This window comes from Limanda limanda, chromosome 8 (genome assembly GCF_963576545.1).
Source record: "Limanda limanda chromosome 8, fLimLim1.1, whole genome shotgun sequence".
Lineage (NCBI taxonomy): Eukaryota > Metazoa > Chordata > Actinopteri > Pleuronectiformes > Pleuronectidae > Limanda > Limanda limanda.
In genome coordinates this window covers 25,521,879-25,542,909 of record NC_083643.1, presented here as the reverse complement: position 1 = coordinate 25,542,909, position 21,031 = coordinate 25,521,879, and the positions used below count along the sequence as shown (strand labels likewise).

Below are 21,031 nucleotides of genomic sequence, written 5' to 3'. Positions count from 1 at the left end.
ATTATCTTATCTTCTTATCTATAATAAACAGTCTATTCATTATAAATGGATTGAGTACCAGCATAACCGATAGAGCACAGTTGGTCTTACAGTGTGTTGCATTATGGATTATAGCCTCAGTGTTTAGTGTGTTTCTTTATGAGTCAATCAACCTTAAATGTGTTTGTTTAGTCCAGTATAACTTACAAGAGTCTCTTGATGCTGCTCTGACATGTTTTGCTGCCACAGAGGAAATAAATAAATCCAGTTCTGGGTTCAGGAATGATCTCCCTTCAGAGGCTGAGTAGTATGCACTGGGACAGCGAGCCATCTGTGACATTCCTAGGAGAGAATCAGTAAATTGCAGTTCAAATCATTTCACCACAGTCTTGTTTTACCAGTATTTTTTTGTTTAGTTGTACACTGTGATCACTTACACGTATGTGACGGGTATACAGCTCACATCATCACCTCTCACCTTAAAGATGACTGAGTGTGCTGTGAAAAGCAACAACCTTCGCTGAGATTTCTTACAAATAACTACTGCACCTATATGTATTCCCCCAAGAAACCCAAGTCAGATGCTGGTGTTTGGGTGTTATAATGGACTTTTTGTTGGAACAGGCCACTTGTCAGTACCTGTCAGCATTGAACAAGAAACTGCACTGCCCTAAACTAAAGGGACCACCAGACCATGGTTTAGTCATTATCTTTATTTACCTGTGAACACACTGACACTGATATCAGCATGAAGTGCAGAGGAAGCAGTTTGGCCTGAGGAACAGGAGGTGGTGAGCTGTTAACACTCAAAGGAACAAAAGGATAAGACATTAAACAGACTGCTCAGTCTGAGCTGACAGGACAGGATGATGAAGTGTGTACTGTGTACTGTGTACTGTGTACTGTGTGTGTGTGTGTGTGTGTGTGTGTGTGTGTGTGTGTGTGTGTGTGTGTGTGTGTGTGTGTGTGTGTGTGTGTGAGTGTGAGTGTGAGTGTGAGTGTGAGTGTGAGTGTGAGTGTGAGTGTGAGTGTGAGTGTGAGTGTGAGAGTTGGGAAGGTAATAAGAGAAAGCAGTGTCTCATGTGGAAACTGTCCAAACTTCATCATCCTGGTCTTTCTGGACCCTCGGGCGTCTTAAAGTAAACAGTGATATTAGAAAAATCCATCTGATCAGACTTAAAGGAAACCCAAACCCTCACACACAGTGAAGGCAATCAGTGGAATAATGTATTCTCTTGCCTCTAAACCTAATCTTAACCATCACAACTAAATGCCTAACCCTTTGAAGGTCGGTCAGAAAGTAAGGACCAACCGAAATGTCCTTACTGTCCCAGAATGTCCTAATTCTTTAAAGTGTATTATTCAAACTAGTCCTAAAGTTAAGAGCACAGAACAAATCTTGTCTGATGGATACAAGATGAGCATGAACATGCACAATTATGCATGTCCATATGATAGATAATAAATAAGTGTAAAAAAGCCTTTATATTTACTGATTTGAATAAAGGGCAAAAATCTTTTGCTTGAGAACAAATTTTCACATACACATCACAGCATGCACAAACATACTTGTTTATTTTGGCGTTATTTGTTAGGGCTAGGGACTAATCAATGCTAGAGTTTTGACGGTGGTGTGGTTAAACAAAAAGTATAAATTATACTGTGGGCATGGAGGAGGCTCAGAGAGCACCTCCACCTGGACCAGAGGAATAATCAAAGTATCTGAGGGCTGTTGGCTGATTGATCCTCTGGTTCACAAGTCAGCAGCTGAGCCGCCAGAGGGATAAGCATGAGAGAGGCAGAGACTGAGTGGAGCTGCAAAGCCGAGGTGCCAGCTGAAATAAGCTGGCAAGTTTAAGTAGAGTTCGGGTTATGTTTTTTCACGTGGTAAGAATAAAAAGATACTGAAAAACAACACGTTTGTTTCTGGATGTGTGGGTGACCCCGTTGACATCGTCAATTACCACATAAGCATAAAAAATATACATTTATCAGGATCAATGAAATTGTCATTAAGAAATCAAGGGCGAGATATTTTTTCCGTGCATATTTTTGACATTTCTCTCATGACGTTGTACTGTTACTCTACTGTGGTATTATTAGTATTATTAGTAGTAGTAGTAGAAGTAGTGGTACTACCAGTTTTTAACACATTATATTTACTGCCTGAAAATCAAGATCTTCTAAAACCATTCAAGTTGGGTTATGTCAGAAAGTAAGATTAGAAAGGAGGGAAAGATTTTCAAGTGTAAATATGTTCTGATGTTTTGCAAACATATAACCAGCCTGTGACCTATAGTCTACATGTATATACAATTGACACCCACAGATCTGCTCATCAACGTATTCCAAAAGATTTTATTTCTACTTCATTACTATCAACAAAATATATGATGACTTTTGCATTATTTATTTTGTTGATTTCGATTTTCTCCCCACAGACTACTGCTCCAGCCTGAAGATCACTGACCAGTCCAACGAGAAGATTGGCTGCACACTTTTCTGTGAGAAGCTGGAGGACCATCCCCAAATCTTTCAAATCGGAGACATTGTCCGTATGCACAGAGTCAAGGTGCAGCCTGCTTCTTCAGTCACCATATCCTGTTACCTTGATATTTAAAAAACTTGAACGTATACCCTTATAAATGATCCCACGTCTCTCTGCAGGCTCAGTGCTTCAACAACTCCATCACGCTCGTCAACACGTTCGGTTTCTCTGTCTTGACGTTTGACGGGGGAGTGGGTGCAGCTGTGGAGCCACGGACGTCCAGCCGCTCCTTCCACTTTGACCAGGAGGTCCGTAGCACTGTGGAGGGGCTGCGATCTTGGGCAGCCAGCCAGACTCTCCTGCCCACGGTGCCCACGATCCCACTGTCTGCCGTTGAGCCCAAGCTTTACTTTGACTTGAACTGCCAGCTGCTGGCCAAAGCTCCCATCGACACCACCTGCACCCTGCTGAGGGTAACGTATACATATACATACAGATTTGTTTTTATAATATTATGTGATAATGTTAAAGTTTATCATTGTGCTTGAAGAAATTCTACTAGGCAAAATGAAAACTGATACTTAGTTCAAATCCCTTTATTGAACACAACAGATCACCCCTCTGCGCTCTCACTGCTAATAATAATAGATTAATCCTGGACGGCTGCTGAGGTGGCGTTTTTATTCTTATGAAAGTTACGGCTGACAAATGAGATGAGATCACCCAAATCTACCAGTAGAGCAGAAGATTCCAGCTTGTCTGCTTGCTGAATGTTTTCTTACCAGTGTTTGCTATAATGATGATGTCAGAGTTTCTACCACAGCAGGTTGGCCGAACAACCTGCTGTGGTAGAGCAGAGTCATGCTGCACAATTAGCAGTTTTGGACAAATCACAGTTGAACACAGTCAAGAAAGGTTTGGAGTCACTGTGGCTGTGGGGTTCTTATACTTATACTCTTTACACCAAGGTTAGTGGACATACGCAGATTTATAAACCCAGGTAAACCCTATAAAAAGCTAATGGTGTATTTTACTTCCCCCTGGTCCCTCTAAAGCCAGAAACGGAGGCACTCACTCTTGCTGTCTTGTCAGTGTTGCATTTTGCATGATGTAAAGAAAATAAAATCTCTGTTGCATTGGACATAGAGAAAAGGAATTCAGGAGAGTGCCCACACATTGGATGTACTCAAATGTACATGACTATTTGTGCTATGCCAGGAAGTTGAATTTGCATCATAAAATCCTGCACCAACTTGTCCCTGCACTTCACGTGACGACTAGGAATAGACTTGCCAAGATTAAAGTTGATTAGAGGAATGGTTTGGGAGATATGCGTTCCACATGCAGACAGAAAGACGAAACCAAAGCTGATCAATGGACTTGTTTCCAATTTAATGGAAAATGCAAACCCTTATCCTTTGAAAAAGCTTGAGGTTACATCCACATGATGGGACAGCAGTGCCGCTGTTAACATCCTCAGTGATGCTTGTGATGCTGAAACATTTCTTACATACACACACACACAAAAAGAAAAGGGAATTCCAGAAGCTTCCCAGGAGGCTGTTTACTGTCAGAATGCATCCATTTGTTCCTCCTGTCTTCTTTTATTAGCCACTCTCACCTGTTTTGTTCTTATCGTGGATGTTAATGAAACTTGTCTTTTTATATAGCTGCCACGGTTCTCCTTGTTCCTCCGACTACGACCCCTGTTAAAGCAAATTTCAACTTACTTTGATTTGAAACTAAAGAAGTCGATATTATTGTTTTCCTTTGTAATAATGGAGCTGTTTGCCTTCAGTCTTCATCGGTCTTGAAGTAAATCTACTTCACAGTCTGACGGCCTAAATGGGATTTGGACTCGTGTATTTTATCTCTGTACCTTGCTTATCAGTATATCTTACCTTCTACCTCAGTGATGAAAACAGAAATGAGGCTGTAAGTGACGGCTGGGCTCCTGCCAGTGAGGCTGATAGAGTATATCAATTTGAACCGGGTTTGGCAGCGAATCTGCTGGTCTGCTGCCAGGCTGCTCTCACTGATTCCTAAAGCTGGGCTGAGCTGTAACAGCCTGCTGGTACACAACCACTCGTACAACCAGGAGAGGGTGTTGTCCAAATCCTAACAAGCTTTTAGATGGAGAAGAGATTGTTATACCCCACCTCAAGCTCCCCACCCCACCCGCCCTGCTTTCAACTGCATTAGCCAGCCCAATTTCACTGAAACAAATGTGACTACAATGCTCAGATCTAACAGCACTAATAATGTGAAACAGTTCAAGTAGATAAATTAATCCTTTAAATTAGTATTTTTAGTTGAAAAACACAAAAAAGGAGTATTTGCTACTTTTAACTCTTTATTTTATTGTGATAGACATTTGAGGATGTAACTAATCTGAACTTTTCATCCTTGTGTAACATTGTACATAATTAATAATAAATAAGACTGATCTACATCTGTCTCTTTCTGCTTCCACACAATGGAGGTGTTGCTGACAATGTCACTGGTCGTTGTGTGTATTTTAGAAGTAGGAATACTAGTGCAGTGCCTAAACCTACTTGTTTTGAATGGGATGTTTGCTTGACCTGTGGTAATGCATAATGCATCTTTCTTTCTAAAACTGCTAAAGTGACCTGCACTACTTGAGCAGCAAGTAAAGATCAGACAACCCTGAAGCCACGCCCCACTGCTGCACTGAGAGTAGTTCACCTGTTTGTTCAAAGTTGTCCCGTTGTGAACACTCTCGTTTCGTCACTGACAATGTCTCTTACGTTCCATTCCTCCAGCTTCCTGTTTATTTGTTTCCTTTGGCAGCTTGTGGATCCAACACAACCTGTGTGGTCCTGCACACTAGTTTGCTTTTGACCATCAGCTACACAAGTGTTTGATTAGCTCTGTCTCCTGTTCTGATCAGCACATTCTCACCAGTCATCTGTTTTGTGTTTGTCAGGTGTGGGACGGGACAAAGTGTCCTCGCACTCTGCTGAAGGTGATAGTTGAGGAAAATGTCACAGAGGGGCCGTCCGTCTTCTCCAAGAAGAAAGAGGACCTCATCGCCAACATTCTCATCTACGACAACCACGTGGAGTTCGCCAGTCAGCTGAAGGTCAGAGATCCCTTAGAAAAACAAAAAATTCTTAAAAAGATGTTACAAATTACTACCTGTACACTTGACTCATTTTGCATCAAAAGTCACATCACCTAATTCTCAGTCATACTTCAGTCACATCTGAGCGGAGAAACATCAGATACATAGTGCTGGAATATGGAAAACCTTCTTCTTCTAGACTTAGCGGGGCATGCAGTGTGAGGAAACAGATCAGTTACCCAGCAAACATTTCAACGTAAAAAAAAAGTTTGAATATACGTCTAAACCTACTCGTCGTCAAGGGAAAACTGACGTCAGGTCACAATGTCAACATCTATCCACGTGCATTGGATTTCAGATAATTCTGATAACTGATTGTTCACTAAGAAGTAAATGTCATCAGACAAACAGAGATTTCATGAGTTAAATACTCATCATTAATTTCAGATGAAACCCATTTGATCATATCTTGATGTTAAAGGGCTGTTAATTTCTTGCCTATGAATTTGAAATGGAAAGGCTGAAAGATATTTAAATAAGTATATGGAATTTCCATGTGTTTCAGACATATAGTGACTGTGTCATGAACTTGAAAATACAGTTTTAAAGACAAAAACTAAAGAAAGTAGATAAGTAAGAAGTGGCGAATGAAAGCTCCGAGCTTTTCTGAGTCAATAAAGGATAAAAACAAGCCGTGTCTGCTGAGCTTTCTCAGATTACAGAGTGAGACGGAAGGATTGTTCCTGATTTCAAACTTGCTGACTGCACACAGAAGCATCCCTGATAGGAATCAGTCCGGAAACACAACACAGTCAGGTTTTTTGTTGGATGTTTGTTTGAACCTGCCGCAGTGATAGATGGTGGCTCTCAGAGTCAGTTACACAATCGCTCGGAGGATTGTCTCTATGCTGAGTTTAATATAGATGTGAATCAGGTTATAGTGTCCAATGTACTCAGAGTTCTGTTGTAACGTCTGCAGAGATTCAACAAAATAAAGACTCTTTATTAAGAGAAAGGCTCAGAGACTTTACAGTTTCTCCAAATTCACATATTTTGAATTTGTTTGAGTTGTTATATATTCCCACTTTGAACCATCTGACGCTAGAAATTAGGTGATTTCAACAGAAAATAATTTATATAAGACTTTAAAATACGTGCATGACATTCAGGCTTTGTTGTTTTGGTAATTCAAACCATCAAGAGTTGTTTTTTTTGAGTGAGTGCATTCTTATAGTTTGAGAGCAGGACTTTACGTTTGAATTTTGAAATGCTTTCACTTAAAACCCTGCACTGGCACTCAAATAGCCCCTGCTTGTGCTTAGATTTGCTCTCCTTGTGCTCAAACTGTGTGCTGGCACTCAGATATTGTATTGCTTGCACTTCGCAAGCTCCAGCTTCAGGTCCTCTCCTCACTCTGCATCTCTGCGCATGTGTCTACTCAGATTTCTCCTCTGCTCTTGGATTTTTGTTCTGTGCTCTGACCTCTCTTGTGCAAAAAGTCTGTACAAATGTGCACGAGTGTGAGGTGAAGAAGTAAAGCTGGAGCACTGAACATCTGAGTGCAGAAGCACCGGCACTGCCCACACTCACTCACACTATGCGACACACACGGTGAAGCAGCCATAGGTGAAGGGAAAATCCCATTACCGAAGATCAACATGGGCATCATGACGGGGGCGGAACGGGCTGCTCGCAGAAAAAAGGAACGTTAACATTTGCGTGATCAGTTTACTATAGCACAATAATGTGTTGTTCTATTTGTGTATTTGTATGATACACAAGGAGGTTTTTTTCAATTTAGTTTTATCTGTTTGTGATTTGCTTGCAATATGCTGTAATGTATAGGTGGTAGTTTGATTTTAAATTTCTTTAATGGGATAGCAATTTTTTTCTCTTGCAAGCGTGCTTTACCTCCGCTGCTTCAACTCGATCCTCGGAGAAACACTGCATGCTCTTGAATAAAGAGAGGGAAACCCCCTACATCATGTTCTAATTTATCTGCATCTGTATACGACAGCCAGGGGCAGGAGGCTTTATGTTTTGGGGTTTTCAGTCCTTTTGTCCTTCCCATTTTTGTGAACATAATATCCCAGAATTCTTGAGAGAATTTCTTACATTTTGATTCAAACATCTACAAACAACTCAAAGATTAACTGATTATATTTTGGTGGTCAAAGGTCAAGGTCACGATGATCTCGCAAAAGGCTACCTTTTATTCAAATTCTTCAAATATTGACGAGTTGTCACTTAGATTTAACGATGAACTGGTTCGATTTCAGTGGTCAAAGATCACGTTGCACTCATTTGAAACAACCTTTATCCACAACCTGAACCTTTCCAAGAAACTAGGAACCTTAACAATTTGTTTTGACTGGAGAAACTTCGGTCCTTTCCCAAAAGAAGTCCCTGCTCGGAGGTTAGTACTTTCCACTAGCCTGCAAACAATCAAATGTAGAGGAGCGGGGCCGGATGTCACTGATTGTTAACACAAACCTCAGGCTGCTTCAGCTTGTGTACAGCTACGGCTCAGACAGTAATTAGCACTGTCTGACTCCACTCTCAGTCGAGTAGGGGACAGACAGACCCTCTCCACATTAAACATCACTTTCTCCACAGTGTGTGAAAAGGTTTTTTTCAAACTCAGTGCTCATTATTTCGGTGCATGCTTCACTTCACCTGTCAGTCAAACTGTGAGTATGCGGGACCTTTGTTGTTTATTATGAGTGTTAGTGTTCAGCTGTGATTCATAATTACCGTCATCATAATAGTTTTGCTTAATAATTATCGAAAGCCAGGTCAGAGAAATGATGTTGTTGACTTATTCTGTGATCATGCACTTCCACTTCATGGCAGTTTCACTTTACATTTCCAGGCCACAACCTGTATCACATCTATTGCAATCACTTAAACAGGTATGTTACAAGCAAATGACTTTTTCCATTCAAGGCACACAAATACCACACCTTAACAAGTAATGTTTTCGGATAAACATTGTCGTTATAGCAGTGACTTTATATGTAAAAGCTCTGACAGCTAGGTAGATTGATTGGTAGGAATTGTGAGACAGATTGCAATTACCAAGTAGAACGGCTAAATGTATTCAACTACCCTCACACACAAGCAAGTACACAAACCCTCATATCCCAGCCCACACTCACACACTTCAAACTGTATCTGGGCGGGGCTACAGGGGTAAATTCAACAGTTACGTTTGTAACATGTATATGCAGAATTGTACAGCCCTGAGAGAGACTGTGACGGCTTAAGTTTATTTTTTCTTTCTGGGGTGCCAGCCAGGGAGAGCCCTGACAATATTTTATTTACATTAATTAACTTATTTATTTACATTAATTAACTAAGCCACACAAAGGTTATTCTCACATATAACCAAAAGGAAACTTATCAAAGTATGAATGATCCAAAACCAATGATATTACTTTTAACTATACATATTACAAACACACAGGACATGTACAAGTATTGAATCATGGGTCTCTTATTTATTTTCCTCTGAAGAGACGGAAACATAAATTTGTTCCATTCGAAAACAATAAACAACCTCTAACAAAAAGAGTCCACTTCAGGATATGTCCCAGAAAAATAGAAATGTCACAACTCAAATAGTCCACATCCAAAAAGGGATGTCAGTAATGTGCGCATGCGTCAGTCTGTCAGTCAGTCAGTCCGCCAGTCAGTCAGTCGGCGATCTCAACCGGCAGCGACTCCGCAGTCACCGACCGGCCAGGGCTTACTCAGTCTCTCTCAGAGGTCCGCTCCTTAGTCTCGAGGGTTTCCACTGCCTCTCTTTCACTTCCTCCGCTATAGTGGTCACGCTGTTTTGCCGGCTTCCTCCGCTCTCGACTCGCATTGCACTTCCGCTTTCTCCTGTCTCTTGTGACTCCTTCTCCACCAATAAATAGGCTTGACGTCGCTCGCTACGTCATCCTCCGGCGACGGCTGTCAAACAACACTCCGGTGGGGGGTGGGGGGGGGGGTCTCTCGATCCGTTACAGTTTGTTCATCATTTTGTTCTTAATTGATAGCATCCTACTCACCGAGTTATTATCTGAGCTCAGGGAACACTGTGACATCCCTAAGGCCATGTCCAAACCTGTACTTTCACTACTCTGTTTGCTCTGGTTGAATCACTGGATGAGTTTTGGCCTGTCTGGCGAATCAAGATGAATCTATATTGCTCTATAAACATGGGGAGAGACAACTGATTCACAGAGAAGGAAACACATACACTAACAAGAACACGAACCTGGACCATCTATCAAAACAAATCTGATCACAGCACATACTGTCAGAGGGAGTTTGTCTTTATTCTCTGCACAGGACATATATAATAACTTTAAATAACCACCATGTGTGTGTGTTGGTCAGGAATCTCTGCACTGGGATTCAGATTCATCCAGCTTCTATGAGATTGAATCCAGCACCAATTTCTAATGATTTTTCTCAGTTTGCTGTGAAATGTGTTTGTGCGTCCGTGCCTGTGTGTATAAGAGACTGTGGCAAGTAAGCACAGGCATCTTCAATTGGGTATCTGAGAAATAAATTACACTACGTCGGTCCCAAAGTCACATTGAATTACAAGAGCACACACACACTGCATTCCAAACATATTTAGGCCACTACACTTTTTTCACAGTTATTTTGCAGCTTTTGTAATATTTGCACTAAATTCTAAATAATAAAATTATTCAAGTAGGAAGTTTGTCCAATAGGATTGAATATTTTTCGTTTTTTTCCCATACTATTCCAATGTTACTAAATAATGTGCTTGTCATGGAGTCAGACAACCAGTCAACGACAGCATTTCAAATATATCTGTCACAAGGTGTTTCATTAAGTTTGTCCTGTTCATTTGCATTCAAACATTTTGATGCGCAGCAAATGTTCGAATCAGTGACGAAATCCCTACGTGAAATACAGCCACACATTATGCATTTAGCAGTAGGCTTTTTGTTGTTGTGTCAGCTGAAGTTTGAGGTGGATATTAGCTAACTGCAGGCAAACGTTATGTGCTGCCAGAATAATGTAGAGAGTGTGTTGCCACCAGAGTTAAGTGTAATGTAAACAAGGCACGTGTAATGAAGTTAATGTTGCCTGTAAGCAGGACAAATATTTCCGTACAGAACTTGGGCACTGAAATCTCCGTCATGATTCACCATTATACAGTGCAAACACAGAGTTAGATGAAATGCAGTCTTTGATATATTGTGTGTTTTTTTTTTTAAATATTTCTATCCAATGTCAATGTCTTCAAGAAGAGAAAAACATTAACTGAATGATTATCTCACTTGCATCACTTCATCAAATAAACGTCTGAACAAACGTCTCCTCCGGCACAATAGCTCTCTTTCTGCAAATGATGAGTATTATGTCCAAGCATTCTTCCGTTCACAGCCATAAATGCCTTTTCGTCTTTCTTTATGTCGCTCTTTATGTCTATGGTCTTTGTCCTTTCCTTTTGTTATATGTTGGTAATCATTACAGAGTGGCCTGTGGAGCTGTGTCAACGGAAGCAGCAAAAGCTTAATTGTCCTTTTCAGTTTTTCCAACAAGGACGTCCCCCCTGTAATAATCACAAATAGCAGTGCTGTAACTGGAGGAACCACTAAATTACATCTATGGAGACCATGTTCCCTGACCTCCTGCTGCAGAGTTAATCCCACACAGCCTCAGCAGCTCTCTTTCTTTCAGACACGACTGAATATGTTTAATAATAAACTAGTGTGTCTGACCTCTGAACAGTTTCAGTGCCCATCTATTTTACCAGTGCTGAATGAAGGGCCATGACAATCCTGACTTGAACAGAGATAACTTCACACATAACATATTCAAATAATAATATTACATCCCTGACAGTTTATAACAGCCTCAGATCTTTGAGGCCTCGATGTTTAGGGTGTTTGCAAGCAGGAGGTGTTGGTAAATTTGGTTTCAGCCCAGCTCTCAGTCTTCAGCAGAAGATCTCAGTCAATGTTTCCAGGTATGTATTTGTCAGAGTGTATTTCTCAATGCAGAACTACAAGAGATGCTCTGAGAAACATAACATCGGGATCTTTTGGCTACAACAGCAGTGTATGATGCAGTCAAGGGCAGCGGGATATGTTTTTTAGAGATCCACTTTAGGATTATTTTCTTTGTCTTAAGGTTTTTCTGGAAGTAAGTACCTATATAGCTTTTCATGTCTATTCCATATCTGCAAATTGAGGGGAAATCCCTTCACTGTGTTTGAATCAATGGTGAGGTCTTCACATGTAATATTTTCCTGACGAACTGTCATACATTTTTACATTGGAAGCACAGAATGGCAGAGAATGACAGAAAATGTTGGTGAACGTGATCAATTGTCAATGAATCAATCCCTTTCTGTTATTTACAAACAAAAGTATGATGCTCATGTAGGATTTTTAAGTCCATTAACCACAATAACACAGCAGATGTCTGAGTCAGCTCAATACAAGTCATAGCATTGTTTTGAGTCAAATTAGAGATAGGGTGATGGAAAAGGCCCCCACCCAATTGGTGGAAATCTCAGAACTTTGCAAAGAATTAAAACCCAATGTAAGAAGTTGTTTTATCAGTGTTAGAAATAAACCCTTTTTATAGGTTTGATTTGGAAACCATTCAAAGGGTTTTACCAAGAACCCATTGTAAAATGTTACACCATGGAACCATACGTGAAAAGTTCCACCCGGAATCTAACTTTGTTAGTTTAACATTGGAAAAAAGAAGGTTATAAGGATATCTCATTGTACAATACCAACTTTGCCTGCATATGTTATAATTTCTCCGAGAAATAAAGCTGTTAACTGGACAAGGAAACCTCAAACTTCTGCATTCTTAAAAATATGTAATACGCAAATATTTATAAATTATATTTATTTTAAAACACTTGTAAAGTGATAATATTATAACATGATCATGCAAGTACACCCTGTCAAAGAGGAATGAACTTAATTCTAAAGAATATTCAGTTTGACATTTCAATAACAATTAAAATATCCTAAATTAATAAAAAATAAACCGCACACAAACAAAACAATAAATAAAATTGATTATCTGGCTTTCCTAACTTAAATAGCTCTTGAATACATATTTAACATTTGGCACAGGATACATATTATCAGCTCAGTAAACAGGATCGGATGGTAATAATTTAGATACGCTTTTAGCTTTCTATTGTATTAGGTTAATATTCAAGTGTTTCACCTAGGATTTTGTGTGTGTCTGTATTTGTGTGTTTGTGCTCTCAGCAGTTAAATTTTTTTCAATGTGCACAAAAACGTGTCTCATAAACTCGGGAGCAAATCAAACAAACGCAAAGTAAACTTCAGAGACATGGACACAGAACAAAAAAACTTTTCCTCTGCTCTGATCCTGAAGCAGTTGCACTAAATGTTTTGTATCAGCAGTCCATCATAAAAAAAAACCTGTATTCGCACTGTTGGACATATCCCGCCTCATTCAGCGCTTCTCTCTCATCTCTGCTTCACTGTGTGTGTGAGTGTAAACTATGCAGAGGAGATCAGATGAATAAGCGACACGACTTGATGAAATACAGAGACAGACCAGTTAAGTGTAAGGTGCACAGGTGTAACCAAGGAAAAGGAAAATTTTAGACAGACGTCACAGACTTTTGGTTGCATTTGCTTTAAATTAATCAGGGGTGTGTTTTTTGTGTAATATGTAATAAACCTATTAGATTGCCAGTAAGAGAAAACACTTTTCTGCAGAACAAACAGATTCACTTCATGCTCAAACAGCGGAAAAAAATACATCAATGCACCAACATTGCGCCTGACCACGCCTCATTTTGTGACCAGCACTCCCAAGGGAACCGAGATGGGCCCAATTGCTGTTCAAACAGTGGGGGATGCTGCATGAGAAAACGACAACTGTGTCTGTTTGAAACTAGCAAAGACAGTTGAATGGCAAAGACCTTTGATGGGGCTTTGTGCCAGCTATTAGATGGCGTCTTTAGTCCAAAAGTAACTATATTGGTTATTCTGCCAAAATCTGTTCCAACAAACAGGGCAGATTTTGTTTAGTCCTAGCATTGGCTGCAGTGGGCACGACTCGTGCTATGTGGGACTGCACACACTGGTGCCGTGACACATTATCTGATGCTCTTCCTTTTTCATGTTAACTCACACATTGCTGAGGCTCTCTCTTAGGGTATCACTAGAATGAGTCGTGTATTTTTTGTTTGTGTGTGTGTGTGTACTAGATTCATTGTTGATACCATGCAGCATTTGTACATATAGTTTGACCATAAACTCCATTTAACTCAATAATATAACTGAATCACCCTTTCAAACTTTTTTTATTTCTTCATGGCTAAATTTACAAAATTCAGCTATGTTCCAAATATGCAGCATTTCAATAGAGAAGATTTTCCTCCACAAGTCCAGCAGCACTTCAGCTCATTCACATAAAGATGCTCCCATAACAGTTATCTCATTTCAGACATTATTAAACAAATTGGAAAGAATAACAAATTAGAAATGAGAACAATTTATCACGTGCATGCGTAGGTTCCATTTTGACCTGTTCTCACTTTTTCAAAGGGCTGTTTGACAGTTAAGAATAGTGGTGTTTGAATTTGGTTTAGGTTAGGTATTTAGTTGGAATAGTTAAGGTTAGGGTAAGGGTCTAGGTAATGTATTATGTAATGAGTGTCCTCCCTAAGACAGAAGTACAAACGTTTGTGTTTATGTGTGTGTTTTGTTTTATTTGTTCACAGTCCATCTCATAAATCCACAAAACCAAAGAGAAAAACAGTGGAGGGAGTTCAGTCTTTTCCTATAATAATAGCTCAGATTAATGTTTTGAGAACAGACAACAGGAGCTTTTTTCTGAGAATTTGTCAGTGAAGTTTGCATTTTTAATGCTGATAGAAAATGACTGGTAATGTTTAGTATTTGCTTCATTAACCTCACATTTGCCTGATAGAAGTTAGTTTCTTCTCATTAATTGTCTAATTACCACTGTATGAAGTGATTATCTGTCAGTGGTTGTTACTTGTTTCAGTGCCCTGTCCTCGTGACACATCTGTCCCCAACACTCCAGGCATCAGAGAGCTCTAAATAATGACACAGAGCTGCTTCATTACTCAAACCACCTTCAGCTACATCTAAATGATTTTAAATACACCTCATCAAAACATTATTTCACTCAAAACAATAATCAAGGTAATAAAAATTAAGTCTAGTATTGAACGAGATTATCTGGAGGTCAGTGGTTCAAATACTGCTCAGTAGGATGTTATGAGCAGAGCAAAACATATCTTGACCTTGACTTAAGCCTCCAAGCTGGAGGAGAGATGTGTATTGTACTACGTTACACAAGTGAGGCTGCCTTCAATGGTATTATTTGGAAATTGCTCTGTGGGAAAGGAGTTGCAAATCAAAGACGTACCTCTGTTTGATGAAATCTGATAAAAAAAATGTTCTGAAACATGACAAACCAGGCAGAGAACGAGCAGCAGTGATATATATAATAACAAGTTGGCCATTCATTGAACATAATTATATTTCTGAAAGGATTGGATCAGTTTGCAACTGCAGAACATAAAAGTGAGCGTCATGCTTGTCGTGCGACTGAACATGTTCATCTTTAGGACTGTGAACTTAATTAAATATTCTAAATTATAAATTTATGGATTGTGATTGTGGTTGTTTGACAATTATATTGATAGATTGCCATTAGATTGCTTTAACATAGAATATGCCTACTCACGTATATCTCTATTATTGGCAATACCTCTATCATTACAATTTTCATTTCTGGTCCCTTCATCTCTAACCAACATTTTCTTTTGTATAAATACTTTAAACAATGATGCTTCTCTCAATGCATGAGACACTGTCTTTTCTCATGAATGTTGTATACCACATTTTCTCGACATGTCGACACGTGACATATTACTCTCCTGTGCGTCCTGGAGAGTGATCCCCTTCATATTGCTCTCTCTGAGGTTTCCATGTTTTCTTCCCTGTTAAAAAGATTTTTTTGTAGTTTTTTGTCCTTACCCTTCCTTACTGAGGGTTAAGGACAGAGGATATTGCACCTTGTTAGACCCTATAAGACAAATTAAATATATTATATAAACTGTGAAAGTGGGCAATACAAATAAAGTACAATTGATTGATTACTAGTTCATTTTGATCATTGTGAACTGAACTTTGAGCTGTTTCATTTTAACTGTGAACTTGCACAAGATTGACGAGCAGCAGCACAACTCTATGACTGAATTACTGAATTAGATTTTCAAATGGTTTGATCTAAATAGGTCTCACGTCTGCTTATGAGTGCAACTTGACTTGACTGATCCCAATCACACCAAAGAGATAGTCACACTGTGTGCTCTACAGACTCCATATGTTTTTTAACCCTTAGGGACAAACCTGTCAGCTGGAGCGCATGGAAATCCTCACTTGGATTGATGAGTTTTGTGAAAGGTCTGTTGTGGGATACACATCAAAGAGGATTGTCCTGTAATGTGATCAGTTAAACACTCTACAAGTATGTTTCCTCGTCCTCCTCTGACTATATGTTACCAGTGGGTTTGACCTGTGATCACGTATATACAGCTGTTAAACCCAATGAGCTTGGTGTGAACTAGAAAAGGGAAAACAGAAAATACTAGCATGAGACAATTGAGATGCAAATTGAGACTGCAAGACTATTCGGCAAGATAATCTGTTCAGATTAGCTTCAAATCGGGAACACGATCTTCAATAGGGCCTAATCGGATCTGATATCAGGCTGATAATTATCTGGTGTGTAGCAGGCATTAGTGTCACTCTTTCTCTCCATGTTCTTTAACACTCTTACACCGTTTTATGCTAAGGTGGCAAAATTTGGCACAGTTTAACATGAATCAGTACTCTGTAGAACCAAAGTACTAAAGTTAGTAGCCATGACTTCAGTGCCCAACCCTACTTGCTATGAATTTCACTCCCATGAAGTAATATGCAGAGTCAGCCTTGCTTCATGTTGAAAAGGATTTCTAAATATTATTTTAACATCAAATTACTTTTTACAATTTATTACAATTGGAGTGTTTTCTTTAATCTGAAGTCGACCCTATTCAATGGCTGTTAAATGTAAGCATTTTACTTGCTTCATGTATTGTGTGTTATTATCCAAATAGCTCACATGCTAATTATTTATTAAAAGCATTAAAATGTGAAAATGCTAAATGTTGCATGCTAGATTCCAGCATATTAACGAATGATCACCATGGCTACTGAGGGCATGGTAAGATTTTAATATTAGCCTATATTTCTAACATAGGCCTGAAGCTCAAAGCACAACGGAGCCTGACTGATACTACAGTAACTCTCTGTTTTATTCAGCTTATCGTGAGTCTTTTTGTGCATTGAACATCATCATAATAATTTAAGTCACCACACTTAACAAGTTTTTTTCTCTCACAGTGGTTCTGATCCGATTTCAGTGTACTCTGATCACATTTGACTGACAGGAGGGTCCACACGGTGACATAAACGTTAACATGAACTGTAAATGCTAAAGCAGAATCCATTCAAAACACTTACTGCTCAGGATGATACATCATTGGTGAAGTGTCACTTTGATTGGATTTTGTTTGACAAGCTCGTCAATTCACCTCACAGTCACACAGTGACATGCACTGCAAGCCTCTCAACTGAAGAACTGCTTGAATATAAATACTTCCCCCAATTACCAGGCTCCTAAAATGATGCATCGGTGATATTGTGTGAAATTGAATGAGGCGTTTCTGTGAGAAGATCAGGAGAGAAAGAAGCCCATTATGATGAAAAGAGAAGCTGAGAACATGAGGAGGAGGAGTACTGCAGTCAGTGTGTGTTGCTTCCTCTTTAATTGTTTTTTTCAGTAAACACTTAACACACAGGATAAAACATTTATTTGAAGAGTACATAAGAGAGAAGGAAAACATCTGCGTCTTAATCAAAGCAACGAAATGTCACATTCAGCTTGTCAGTCTGTCACTCATAGAAACAGATGAAAAGCATGTAGATCATACTGTACTGTGTGCTGTTATAGTTATTTTGCATCAATGGATTCAATGAAGTTACAGAAACACGCAGGTCAACTGCAGCATCAAAACTCACCACTGCTTTTAATATTGCAGCAAGTCAAGAATTTTCAATTTTCCTGGGTCCAATGGTCAAACAACTTTCTCTCTGAGCTTTGTCATGTAGGCTTTTTATAACCTATAACTATAACCATCCACCAGACAAACCCACACAATTATTCAGGAAAGTAATTGAAACTACAAAAGATGATTTGAATCACATTACTGAGGGACGTCTTTTGGCTTTATATTCTGTGCGGCCCTTACTGCTGGTCAGCAAATGTGTGTGTAACCACCATACATTCTATGAGAGGGGTCACATAGGGGCGGACCGGGATGCAGATCAGTGCCCAGACATCAGGAGAGAAAGAATAAAAATCCATCATACCCGGACCGTCACGATTTCTATTTTAAGAAGTTTCACTTTTCTAGCCTTTACAGCAGGGAACTCATAGACATTTTTTAAACAATAACTATGTGTGGCGTTTTTCAAAAAGAGACTGAACAATTACATATAATTCAACTTTATTTGTATAGCGCCAAATCATAACGTACATTATCTCAAGGCACTTTAAATAGTAAGGTAGAGACCTTGAACATTTTACCAAGAGTTCACACAACGAGCCAACACTTTTACTGGACTCAATTCGGGCGACCATCTGCCTGACTGGTTGGTAAAATAGAGAAGAGAGGAGAGGTGGGTGGAAAAGAGGGGACGGATTTGCATTCACACTGCTAAAGGACTGTTGGCTAAGCCACTTGTGTCCACATACTTTGAGCAGTGTGAGCTCATATCCCAGGCCACATACATTAGAACCCCCTTCTCAGCTGACGTCCTCTGACCCGCTGCAGTTTCACTTAAAACAAACTTATTAATTTTCTTCTTGTTGATTTGTTTGTGACCACCGCCAAACTTTCTCTACTGATCACCACATAACGATCAATACTTTCCTGAAATTGGTAAAATCTTTCTTCACAGCTGAACAAGATTCATTCAGACTCTCCTGACTCCCCTCTCTACTTCTCTTACACACACACACACACACACACACACACACACACACACACACACACACACACACACACACACACACACACACACACACACACACACACACACACACACACACACAAAAAACATAACTTGGTCTTGGTGAACAGAAATGTATGAGTAGGTGAGATCTGATCACATGACCGATGTAGGGCATTAACATTTTAATGCCAGGTGGCTTGTGCAAACTTTTTGTCTCTTCTGAATACAGAGACAGAGATAGACTTGCCTCTTGCTCAATCCATGTTGTGCTGTTTATATCTTGAGAGTTGCATGACCAGCGGAAACGATGCCACGTGCCAAAGCAACGTCATCTCTGACGCATACTGCAGCACACATGGACACACATGGCGAGCATAAACTATAGGCTTTACTCTGCATGTCCTCATCTTTAATACGGCCAGTAAATAAGTTTTTAATTAATGGAATTCTTAGTGGAATTGAAGTGATAATCCATTAGTCTCTGACCTCATCTCCCACTATCCACTTAACATTTTTTTCTCTGCATAGGCCCTGAAGGTTCAGAATTTGACACTTTATCATTTTATTGAGCTTTTAATGTCACAGAGCTTCAGAGCTTCATTCTAGTAGTTTTAAGATCACAATTAGACCTTTCCCTGACAGAGGAAATCAGAAGTAGAGGGTGACCCCAGCAGTCTTTCTACCCCAAAGACCTGAATTCTGATTTGAGTATCTTTGGACTGTAGACTTAACTTAATGGTTTTTGAGGTCTTTCTTCCCATCGCCTGTTTCAGGCTTCAGATTGTCTTGCCATTATTTGCCCCCACACTGTGTCTTCCTATCTTTCCCTGTCTCTGCCCATTGATTTATCCATCTCTCATTTAATTCATATCTCCCTCCTGCAGTTCTTCTCTTTTTGTCTCAGAAGACTGTTTACACACAAATGTTTACCTGGTTACATCTGCACTCATCTAATTTTCTCTTCTGGCTGAACCTACACACGTGTTTAGTCTGAATCCCATCTGGGCCTAGTTATATTGATAAAAGTATTGTCATAACATTATCTTCATTTTAAATATTTAGATCTAATACCATGAAGGAAATACATTCAGCATCTTTATTTAACCTCAGGTGTACACACAATAACACATATTCACATTGCATGGTTTTAAAATAAATGATAGAATTAGTAGAAAGAATAAATCATTAGGATTCATCACTTTTTCAACAGTAAATTTAAACTTTAAAATAAAGCCAAAACTAAAATCCACATTCCACAGCGTCTGCTTCATGAAAAACATATCTTTAATTACATTAAATCTCCATTACATAATTGTTCTGTATATTGGTGGTGCTTCATTAAACATGAAGAAGTTTTCTTCTTACAGTGCATTAGCTAGCATGCAATGCAATCTGGTTTTATTCCTCTAATGAGTTTAGAAAAAAGCAACATATCCTAAATGAGTGTTTTCATATTTGGAATAACTTTTACCTTCAAGCAGGCTGCTCTAAATTTTCAACTGTGATTAATCCAAACACTTTTGCTTCCACTGTCAGAGTTGGTTTTGAAAAATGTGACCTTGTGCAATGTAGAGAACCTCAGCCAAGAATTTGAATATGACTTTAGTGTTATTCAATAAAAGTAAAGTTGTACAATTTGTATTACCAATTATCAAGTATAATGTCATGCATACATGACCAATGGCAGTAATTAACATTTAATATAACACTACTTGATATAATGCCTATTTGTCCTTGGGAAAGACACCCAGCTGTGCCGGCAGTGTGTGAATGAGATATGATAGAAAAGCACTATAAAGAAGCACGATATGAATGGGTCTAGGTCACACCTGGTGTACAGGGGTTGTTATAACGAGAAAAACACCATATAAACACAGTCCATTCTATAATGATTGAATCCTGTGAGGGCTTAGTCTACATGTCCATAGAAGAAGTTTGGGTCTTACATCACTGGGGCCAACTCAATTTCCCATCTTTCAAATCAGCTATGGAACTGCAATGAGCTGACGCCTGACAGTAATGTATATTCATGTCAGATGGAGTGTGTTAACCATTTAACAGCAGAGTTTCTTAACACACGACTGCAAATTTAAGAAAGAATCAGTGTGAAACAGTCAGAGACAGTGATGCATCATTTATATTCCTTTACACTGCATTGAAAACAACCATTACACAGGAGGAAAGGATCTGCCTGTTGCAGGCAGCGCACAGATGCTAAAGTTAGCACACAAGTAATGCTGGCCAGCTTTTATGGACACTAATGTTACCTTGGCACTTCTGGTAGGTAGCCTGTGTGTATCCCTCCTGCCCTCTGTGGCAAATCACAACTTTCTTGTGTGGCCGTGAGGT

General features: G+C 39.3%; 1 protein-coding gene across 1 annotated transcript in view; it reads left to right on the top strand.

Annotated features, from left to right (window-relative positions):
- Positions 1–21,031, top strand: part of pot1 (protection of telomeres 1 homolog) — a 68,096-nt gene that overhangs the window by 25,765 nt on the left and 21,300 nt on the right. Inside the window, exons 9-11 of the mRNA XM_061076963.1 lie at positions 2,421–2,551; positions 2,647–2,940; positions 5,415–5,570. Coding sequence (XP_060932946.1) covers positions 2,421–2,551; positions 2,647–2,940; positions 5,415–5,570 — 581 coding nt within the window. The remainder of the gene's footprint in view (positions 1–2,420; positions 2,552–2,646; positions 2,941–5,414; positions 5,571–21,031) is intronic.